Source organism: Strongylocentrotus purpuratus, unplaced genomic scaffold (genome assembly GCF_000002235.5).
Source record: "Strongylocentrotus purpuratus isolate Spur 01 unplaced genomic scaffold, Spur_5.0 spur5_scaffold_6, whole genome shotgun sequence".
NCBI lineage: Eukaryota > Metazoa > Echinodermata > Echinoidea > Camarodonta > Strongylocentrotidae > Strongylocentrotus > Strongylocentrotus purpuratus.
Genome location: NW_022145612.1, coordinates 10,393,132 through 10,404,598, shown reverse-complemented (window position 1 = coordinate 10,404,598; position 11,467 = coordinate 10,393,132). Strand labels below are relative to the sequence as shown.

The 11,467-nt window shown below is 37.7% G+C and overlaps 1 protein-coding gene across 1 annotated transcript; it reads left to right on the top strand.

The window, feature by feature from the left end:
• Positions 1–620: 620 nt before the first annotated feature.
• Positions 621–3,956, top strand: LOC581862 (UDP-glucuronosyltransferase 2A1-like). The gene is made up of 2 exons (XM_030972959.1): positions 621–700; positions 2,438–3,956. The coding sequence occupies exons 1-2, from the start codon at positions 621–623 to the stop codon at positions 3,954–3,956; spliced, it is 1,599 nt and encodes a 532-aa protein (XP_030828819.1).
• Positions 3,957–11,467: the final 7,511 nt, after the last annotated feature.

Genomic DNA, 11,467 nt, shown 5'->3' with positions numbered 1-11,467 from the left:
ACCCAACCTAGTAACGGTAGAGTCACACTTAACGATTTTTATTTCTTGAAAGCGAACTACAACCATGCTTTGTCATATCCTAGCTCCTCACTTGCATCAGAAATTGTTTCACACTTGTTTGGAGGCAGAAACAAAGTCGGCATCATAAAAAATGTATGATTTACACAAAAGTGAGAACCCCCCCCCCCCCGAAAATCATGTCATTGCAGCAAACTTTGTAAATCACTGGTATCGAATTAGAAATAAACCACGTTCAAAATTTATTTGGAATGGGCAACTGCCCCCTCACTGCCCCCTCAGTGGCAACAACCATAACTATTTGGCATTCGTTTCAATTCAGAGAGGCGCGACTATAATCATGATCCCTCTGCGAAAACAAACGGTTTGCACGATGTGCACGTAAAGAATGTTTTATCACGACAATACAACTTAAAATAGAAGTAATCAGATCAACTGAAAGCATCCTACGCGATTTATCGACAAAGTATGTTAGGTCGCGGTGGTTCTCTTGATATACACGTATGTACAAACCGCGACTGTGATAGGCGGGGGCTTTAACCGTCTATCCCACCGTTTTCTGTGGCTTATGAATGCATTTCAGAATCTTCGTTTCGTAATGAATGAAAAAGAAAAAGGTTTTTAGAGTCGCAATATTTTTAACGTTTTACATTATTATTGGACTTTTCCTAATATCTATTGGAAAACTCCTTTTGCAAAATCGCATTTCGTTGTTCTTGTTCTGGTTTTGACAAGACACCAACAGAACCACAAACAAAAAAACATTAATACATTATTACTTTACCATGGAATTGGGATGAAAAATAAAACCAAATCTGGTGTAAACTTATACGAAAGAGCAAAATGTTTGGATGATAGAAACAAAATGCACATTTCTATCATCGTCACCAACATAATAATTAAATCTCCTCTTCATCATCTGATCGTTATCGAAATAAATATCATCATCTTCGTCCTCATCGTCATCGACATCTCCATCATCATTATCGTCATTATCATGATCATAATGATGATGATCATCATCACCACAACCATCATTATCATCACCGCCATCATCATCATCATCATCATCATCATCATTGAAAATTGTAAGGTTCGTAACACAAAAGTGCTAGTTACCTCCTCGTTCTGCTCATGCGCATACTTAACATATACATGAATACGTATGAGGTTCGTAACACCACCATCCTCATCATCGTCTTCATCATCGTCGTCATCATCATCATAAGCATCACCATCATCATTACCACCACCATTCATCATCATCATCATCATCATCATCATCATCATCATCATCATCATCATCATCATCGTTGTCATCTTAACAGTCCTGTTTTTAAATGCCCTACCCTCTCCTCCACTCTCTCTCTCTATCTCTCTCTTTCTCTCTCTCTCTCTCTCTCTCTCTCTCTCTCTCTCTCTCTCTCTCTGTATTACATCCAGTCACTAATATTTCTGTTCTGTCTATAATTCTATTGTTATCATAAGATTTTATTCCATGTTGAAGGCATTGCCTGTGTCTCTACACCATTAATGGTTGCCCGGATTACAACAAAATAGTGACCAACGTCGCAAAGTCTAAACGGACTTTGCCCTGTTTTCGGGTGCGAATGATTGAAAAAAGAAACCAGCGCAAATGGAATAAAGAAAGCAGGCATTTTGGAACAAAATACATGACGAATACAAAGCCCGATGTATGATGGAATTTACCCTTGTTTGTGGGTAAACATTTTGAACACCAATTTGGAAGAAAAAAAATGATATAATAAACAATGAAAAATATATTTTAAAACAAATGATGGAAGTGGTGGTAAGGTGAGTTTGAAATTAACAGTAGTTCATTGCGTGTTTTTTTTTCTTCTTCTATTTTGCATGGTTCTTACTTTGGGCAAACTCTTGGTTTGACCTATTTAATAAGTTGCTGGTACGCAAAAACAAGTATTGCAAAAGCATAGTGTATACAGGGAGGTGTTTTAACTCTCATATCGCTGGTGTATGGGTGTTTTCACTTGGGCAAATATATATCCCAGATGGAAGTAATTATTAAGAGTCTGGGAAATTGTTGGTCATTTTACTCAGTTGTTGGAAGATGGGAGGAGGAGGGGGGGGGGGGGGGATGGGGGGATGGGGGGGGGGGGGAGGAGAAAAAAGTTTCATAACCGAAAGCATGCCATTTTGACTAGCCATACAAAACGTGTCGCTTGTAGATGGTGGAAACGGGTGGGGGCGCACTTGCTTCCATTTCCAACTGATGCTGTTTTTGTTTATTTGTTTATTTTTCAAAATGTAGCTTCATATTATGTTACCGGTGTTCATCCAGTCGTAGTGGAGTGGAGCCATATACGAAAACTGTTTATTCTATCAAGATGGGGGCTTCTGTTTGGTATCATTCGTTTTTACTTCTTACTCTTTATGGGCAGTTTGCAAGTGGGCATAACATTCTGATGAATGCTATCTTTGGAGAGGGAAGCCATTTTCTATGTGCAGCATCTGTGGGCGAACGTTTGGTTGGACAGGGACATAATGTAACGTTCCTTATCAGCAATGCTTACGCCCATCGAGCCACTGACCCAAAATATTCCAACCTCTTCGAGTTTGAAATATTCCGCCATGCTTTTCCAGTGGAAGCAGTTCACGAGCGATACAACGCATTCACTAATCGTGTCTTCAAGTCTCATATGCGATCAACCGGTATCATGAGTGACGGTCCGGTGGCTGACTGCGACGCTTTACTAGCCGACGTCGAAATTATGTCTCGTCTTCGAAGTTCTAATTTCAGCGTCGTGTACTATGATATTACATGGTTGTGCCCCATGCTCATAGCTAAACATCTCCAGATACCTTACATTGCTCAATCAGCTCTGTCATCACCATGTACAATCACCGGTTCATCTACCTTGTCCTATTCATTGGCCTTCGTACCAGTAATGCGCACGGGTTTCTCCAACAAAATGAACTTCAGGAATCGCGTGGTGAACTTGTTCGCTTATATTAGAATGCAATACTTTTTCGGATACTCTCACAGTCAGTACGACAAACTTAAACACAAATACAATATTGCCCCGTATACTTCCATTCCTCAACTGATCGCCCAAAGTGAACTGTTCTTGGTAAATACTGATTTTTCAGTGGAATTCCCATGCGCCATACCACCCAATGTGATTCCTGTTGGGGGCCTTACGACCAGACCGTCCCTTCCACTCCCAGGTGACCTTCAGGACTTCATGCAGAGCTCTGGACAAGATGGCGTCATTGTTTGCACTTTCGGTACCTACCTCACAACGATACCTATCCAAATTCTGGAAACCTTCTTGAATGCCTTCGGACGTCTTCCTCAAAAGGTAATCTTCCAATTAAGTACCATCCCACCTGGTATCTCTCTACCTTCGAATGTACATACATCACCATGGCTGCCTCAGAACGATCTTCTCGGTCACGCAAAGACACGTGCCTTCTTTTTCCACGGAGGTAACAACGGGTTCTACGAAGCCGTCTACCACGCCGTACCAATGGCGGTCGTACCTCTTTACAGCGATCAGTACGACACCGGAGCCAAGGTCGACGCCCACAGGATCGGCACCGTCATCGACAAGCTCAGCCTTACAGAGGACAGCATCTACAGCGCCCTCAGAGAGATCACCACCAAGGTCTCCTACAAGCGTAATATCCAGCGCTTGTCCGCCATGTTTCGTGATAGACCAATGTCTCCTGCAGAGAAGGCAGCATTTTGGATTGATCATGTTATTAAACATGGCGGAGACCAATATCGCATGCCTTCTGTTGATCTCAATTTTATTGAACGCAATCTTATAGATGTATTATTTTTCGCCATAATATGTCTTGTTTCTGGACTGTTTTTCTTTCTGATGATGGGTAAAATTGTGTTCAAGGTGATTGTGCATGCCATATCAGGTTCAATTAAAGTTAAGAAAGAGTGAACGTCATTATCTTGTATATGGGCAACTCCTTATTAGAATCTAGACATTTTGACAATAGAATTCAATCTATCAAACAACGACTAATTAATTTTGTCAAATGGTTATCTTGAATGACTATTTATTAACGTGCCTTATTAATAAATGAAAAGATATAGAGGGATTTTTTTTTTTTAGAGGTGAACAAAATGTAAAAAAAACTTTCATGTTGTATAGGGAATTCAAAGGTGTATCCCCACTCATGCGTTAATTTTATGGTTTGACATTTTCTTAACGTCCTTTTCCATGATTTTACAACAATCATCTTCCCATTCATATAATATTTGTGTTGTGCGAAGTATCCGTTCAGTGTTTTAGTATTAAGTAGATACAATGGAAGTGGGTAGGGCATCTGACGTCATAACAGATGGCTCTTTCAGTTAACCTGATCCAATTTTATCACACTTAAATTTGTAGAAAGTGGTTGAATTGAATAGAATTTGAAAGAATGATAAAAATTTCGCTCAAAATAAACAGAGACGATAGCAAATATCGTCATATGATATCACTCATATTAAGGTTAATTTTAAAATATAATAGCAAAATCTATCTGTCGCTGTTTATTTAGGTCAGATGCCTTATTCACAAGATGAACAGATGTTTTTCGTATGGTACTAAAGTTGCGCTGAATGACCTTTTCTCAGAGTTAACGCCCTTCATGCTCCGAACAGACAATATAGTACTCTTGACGAATGGTGTGTCCATGCCCCAGATTGGGAAATGAATCGAATACAAAGACATCTATTATCATGTTAAAAGTATTAAATTTCCGATACAATTTGTTTTATAATTATAATCAAATCAAAGCAATCAAATGAATCTTCGAATAGCACAGCTTAAAGCATGACTGAGAGTTGTTGTTTCGTGGTTTAGTTGACTGGGAATACGAAGGGCGTGGTCCGAGCCAAGAATTTATCTAAACATTGGGTGATTTCAAGTTCGGTGTTGCTGTTGCTGTTGCTGTTGCTGTTGAAACACCAACACCAGCTTTCGACACCGAACTTGAAATCACCCAGTGGCGTATCGAGCGGGGAGGTGGGAGGGAGGGAGGGGGGGGGGGCACGTGCCCGCTTATAGCTTATATAAGCCTTTGGAGGATCATAAACCAAGGCAGGATTCTGGGTTTGCAATTTTAGAAGAAAATGACTTGTTTGCTCTGTTCTTGTGTTTCTTCTTAGATTTTTAACTTTGCGTCCATGCAGGGAAAAGGACATTCAAGAGTAATTATATACCATACCAGTAACGATTTGTAGCGATTGTATACGTATCCTTCGGAGTTCGGATGTTCAAGGTGAAGTGATTCGTAAGCATACATTTTTTTTTGGTGGGGGGCTACAAGCCATGTTGCTGGTACAAAAAATATATATACGAGCAATCATAGTTGCTCTACGTAAAAAGAACAACCTTGAACTCGAAATAATATTTTTCCTCGAAATGCGGCTTCATTACTGTTCTAACCCAGAACACCCATCATACTCACTGGCAGGGGCGGACTGGCCATGTGGAATTTGGGAGTTTTCCCCAAGGGTCGCTCGATATTTTGACTTGAGGGCTGGTTGAACTGATCTGAGGGCCGGTGGATAACTCATTTGATTACTATAAATTTATGAATAACACTGTTTTAAAGAAAATATAAAAAGTAAGCTTCAGCAAAGCACAATCGCATGTCTTTTCCCAACCCCCCCATTTTTTTTAGTCCCAGTCCGCCCCTGCCCGCTTGTACCCTTCAATGGCGCCGATCTCCCTCGTCAGGTGCTACACCCTATATACACGCTTCTGTAACAGTGGTCAACCGCAGGGTCCAACTATCTAGGTTAGCTCCCGTAACTAGTAGTAGTAATAGTAGTAGTTGTTGTTGTTGTTTATCTATATTCGATTTAAGTCAATATAGAATTTAACCGTGATCACGTGAGGATATTTTTTTTCGTTAAAATTGTTATTTAAAAAAAATGTTCAGGTGAGTGCGGGACTTATACCGCTAAGGTTTCTTTCATAATTATGGTGTTTTTCTTGTTCAATTCTTTTCCTTTTTGAGGACAACATCTGCTTTTTTTTTTTGTGTGTGTTATTATCCTTGAAGAACTAATATTAGGTTTCCAATTTATTCGGTCTTTAGAATGTCACTCACAGAACAATTTTATAATGACGAACGGAGTAAATAAATGAATAAATTAGAGGAAACCTATATCAGTAATTTTAGATGCATTCTAATATTTTTCCTTTTGATATAAACATGACCGTTTGCCAGCTTGCCATTTTAATACTATTTATATAACATGTCTAATCTAATTAACCATCAGAATCGTCCCTGTCATAGTCCTAGCAATTTATTGCAATTCGAATTCAAAGACTGAATGTCAACTGACTTTTCTCAGCATAAAGGATCGCCAGAGACGCAAAAATCGAATAAACATAGTGAATTGCTCTTAAATCAGCCCAGCATTGATCCATAATAATGTTTGATGTAGTAACAGGCGTCATTGCACTTAGAATCAACAGGTATACGTTTAAGATGATTGACCTTTAAGCTAGACAAGCATAGGTGTACGGAACCCAGTATCGTCGGGGGGAGGGGGGGGGGGGTGGAGTGTCTAAATGTTGACACTTACTTTAATACATGGAAAATGTTATCATGTCATAAAAATATACGCAAGAACGAGATATTTCTATACAAATTAACGGACGTCAAAGTTGTCCGAATATGAGATGGCGGATGCCCGAATATCAGGTGATTTTAATCAAAAATAAAATACTTTCTCCCCGATCGATGGCTAGTGTTTTGCTGCGCTTCTCTAGTTGAAATATATCGACTCGTGAGCTGAAAAATTGGCCTGTCGCGCCTTGTGGGTAGGCCCCCCCCTCCCCCACTCAGTGTTTTTTAGGGAACGCGTAGCATGTTCCCTCCCTTTGAAAGCAAACCCCTATCTCCGGTGTCTAAAGTCAAAACGGGCCGAATTCTTGTGTATTAAGGGCCGGACTTTGTTGCTTGAAAAGTACCGCGGGAGTAGGGGGCGCTGTTAATTTTGAATCCACCCTATTCATATCATATTGGGCTTTCAAAGATTTAGTGTTCACAAAGCTGGCTTGGGGAGGGGGGGGGGGCTGGGGACGATTGGACCCTATAAGATCTCGGCTACAACATTTCTTATCGACACGAAGATTTTCTGCATATCGCTGCAAATACTTTTCTGATGGGAAAACTTTATAACTTATTTTCTTTAATTTGTTACAATTTCTTTATATATACAACCCACGCGAATAAGATTCTAAGTTTTATGTGCTACTGATAACTCAGATAAAAATAATTATGATATGGTTATTCTTTTAGGAAAAAGTGCATAGTAGCATGATTACGAAAACTCCACCAGCAAAATATTGATTTTCATTCAAATTTTATTTTACCTTGTATACGTGCGAACAAGAATTACGCTTGGTTGTCAATATTTGTTTCTACATTTCGAAAGCTGTTTCAAAACTTACCAGAAAGAAGGCCAAGGAGAGGAGATTCGTGGCCTGCGTCGATCGTCCCGCATTCATGCATTTTCTACAAGCCGGAGGGGATGGGGGTGGATATCATATTGATTCCCAGGTAAGGTGGGGTTTAACGCAGCCATTCAAAGCTTCACTAAATGAATAATGAAAATCCACCCTATACGTCCCACGTCCCCTGTCGATTGCATCTAAATCTAAAGGTGACAAATTCCACAACTCTCGGATTTAACTTTACCTTGCAGATGTGCTCGTGTTTACTAATACCTGTATGGTGCCATTGGCCGCGGGATGCCAGGTTCAAGCTCATGGGCAAAAGAATCTTCTTACAAGAATAATGGTATTTTACGAATCTACTTTACATGGTGAGAAATATATAGGGAGAGAGAGAGAGAGAGAGAGAGAGAGAGAGAGAAAGAGAGAGAGAGGGTGTGTATATTGTGTGTGATTGAGTCCCCCTTACTTTCATTGGTGAATCATTTCATTTTAGATACCGTATCAATCAAACGGATTTATCTTTAGCTCTAATAGAACAAAATACTTTAACAACACTTCTTTCAATCAAATTGTTTCATATACAACATTGCTTCAAAGGTTGAAGTGAATGCCACTAAATATATAATAACATATACAATTTTAATACGCAGATATATAACTTGTCTTTCATCTTGGTATTATAATTATAAAAAAAACAAAAACATTATTTAATGATACTAAAGTGATACAGGAACAAGCTTTCCTTACAAACATGTGTTGCTTAATCAATATTAATAAGCATATTTGAACATCTCTTTTTATTAAAAAGCAAAGATAATATTTTATGATACAAACTACATTTGTACTTTAGTGCCTTCATAATCCTTTACGTTAATTCATTTTAAAGTGTGCATTGAAATCGCTCATATCAAACAAAAATCTAGTCTTTTTTAGCCTTGATTTTTATAAAATCCATGCTTTTGCGCATCATTTTCAATAATACATTGATCAATAAGCAAATAGATACCCAAAATATTATATTCACCGAGGTTAAAAGTTCAAACGTGACACGGAACAGTATACATCCTCACAATATTGAATTTAAACAAACATCTTTTCTATACATAAAGAGTAATGTAAACAATATGTTGTTTTTCGCCTACTTGTTGCGCGTGGGACGGTCCCATGATCATTTTTTTTTTTTTTATAGAGAATGAAAATAAAACGAGGAAGAAGAGCGTAGCGAGAAAAAGATGGAGAGAGAAGCTGGTTTGAAAAAAGAGAAAATGAGAGATAATTGGAAATAGAGAGAGGGAGATAGATAAAGAGAGAGAGAGAAAGAGAAAGAAAGAGAGAAAGGGGGAAAGATCGAACAGGAAATGCAGTGAAGGATAAGATAATAGAAAACATGAACATAGAAAAAAAAGAGCAACTATCAACTTTAGGGAGAAAATAGATCCCACCACGCAATAACTCAAAGTTTAAGAAGGTCTGGCGGCTGTTATTTCGCTCCAGTCGCCTTGCAAAGCTTACCCTGTAGTGTGGAGTGTATAATGTAGCTTCTAAACAGCTCGCGACGCTCATGAATTACGAGTTATGTCGGCGGCGAATCGTATCGATTATTGGAATGAAGTTTAATCGTCAATTTCATATTCGTTGACATCTGTGATTGACCCGTCTCTGTGGGAAGGGGGCATAATAACGTCCCACTTCGCATCTTCTCTCGCCGAGTCGGTTTTATCAGCAGAAAAAGGAAGATATAAATTGAAAATGAAATTACCATTTTCTTAGAAATTATTGGTTAGCGAAAATAAACCAATGCTTGTTTTCTGCGTGATAGTCCCCAGACACAAGGCAGCTCAATCTGGCCTCTGGTTTATTCTCTCCATCCGATCCTCTTCTTCTTTTTTTTTTAAACTGCCGAAACAAAATGTCGAAGCGTACAATTGTAATTCTGGCCCGTGAATATATGCCACGGGTTCATTCAATCCCATTATCACTAAAAAATAGCACGTAACCCTTATAGAACACACATTATTTAATACATGTTTATATTGTTCTTATAAACAAATGGAATTTATTACTGTTAATTGGATCTTACATCATCTCCAAATAGAGTATGACATTCAGAATAGGGAAATGAATACAATATTACCTTTTTAGCAATGTCATCATTGTTTTAAATGCACTAAGATAAAATAACACGTGCATGCGTTCCTATCAGCTGTTTGTATTCAAGTATCTAATCCATTAATTCAATATCGTAATATAAGAATGATGATACATTTACTAAAAATTAATTTCCCTTTTCATGAATGATATCAAATAGGCTCCAGAAAATAAAGGAAAAACAACGAAAGAATGCGCATAACATGAAGGTACATGTATAGTACAAAAATCAATCAAATAAAAAAAACACCCCTCTGCCATAAATCCAGTATAAATGTAATGACAAATGACGGACTCTAATTGAACGATAATTTTCATTCCTGCCCAGCCTCGTTAAATCTCAATTTTCATCCATCTCCTGCTGTTATTGTTTCTGGTATAAGATAAATACTGTATAAACAAGAATAATTTACAAAAATGATATGTGATAGTCCCCAGATAAATGACGCAGTGAAAGAAAATGCTCGTGAATAGTTTTCATAAGGACGCTAGGTTTATTGACTTATGGAGTAAGAAGAGGAAAAAAGTACACAGGAACGTTGGTTGGTGACATCACGTTGATCAATTGTGGCATGTTAATCTCATTTATCGTTAGACTCTATGCTTGAGGGAAGGTAGAGTGAATCGAATCTGTCATGTCTAAGACCATTTTCTTGCGGAAATAATTACGAAATCGTTACGTGTTCCTTAGCAGTATGGCTCATCCCCGGTAGAATGACAGACCGCAAGACCGACGGTCCACGAGACCGACAGACCACGAGACCGAACAAACAAAGAATGGATGAGAACATATAGAAAAGAAGAACTAAATTCCAAGAGATTCATGGCCCATGAGACCGACATTTATCAGTCCGATAGATTACAAGACCGACAAAAGAAGAAAGTAGACCGACAAACAAAGAAATACAAACATTTCGGTCTTGTGGGCTGTAGCCAGTATTTAATGATAATGATGTTGAATGAATATTTCAAAACTTTGACCTTCAAAAAGAATGTATATGCCGTAAATCGATAGAATTTGTTAGAAGATGGGAATAAAACAAACCAGATCTATGAATTTATCCATGCACATTTAGCTGTGTTAACGAAGATTAATTTTCTTCTTTTTCTTCTTCTTCGTTTATTATAAATGGCTATTAGAAAAAATTGACTATTGTTGCCAATTTTGTCGCATCTCTTTCTCTTAATGTCCTTATTGTATGGTGTTGGCGAAGATGAATTTATCCTTATTTAGCTGTTAAACTAAGATGAATTTATCTTTATTCAACTGTGTTAATGAAGATGAACTTATCTATGATTAATTTATCCTCATTTAGCTTTTGCAATTGAGTTAACTTTCTCTTTATAAGTGAACATGCCTTCCAATACTTAATTCTCTTCTCAGTTTTTCTTCCGTTTACTATTTTTTTTCCCTATCAACGTTCTGTTATACACTATGTAATATTCATAATAATATCTATAATGTTCTCTCAGTTACTGCGTTAACTTATTATGGGCGTTCCCAACTCAAGCTATGCTTTTCAGGTTTTCGCCTCCTGTTATCTGAATTATTTACTGTATGTTGAAATCATTGTTACATATATAATTTTGTTATACATTCAGTTTCATATTGTACTGTTGAGAAGGAAATGAATGTTAATAAATTTTTAAAAAATGAAGATTATCCTTGTTGGTTGGTTCGGCCAAGATGAATTTATTCTTACATACATTATGTACGTATTTATTTGTATTCATTTGTACATATTAAATTGTATAGTACATTTGCATATCTTGTTTTAGTTTGTTTCAATTATTTGTCTTGAGTGACTGACATTCCTTTATGTTCAAATGATAATTGAGTG

Bases quoted from the DNA above. Each gene is read 5' to 3' on its own strand.
- LOC581862 (XM_030972959.1), top strand. From the start codon at position 621: ATGAAAAAGAAAAAGGTTTTTAGAGTCGCAATATTTTTAACGTTTTAC. The intron at 701-2,437 runs AAAACTCCTTTT...TCTTTATGGGCA, and splicing joins CTTTTCCTAATATCTATTGG to GTTTGCAAGTGGGCATAACA.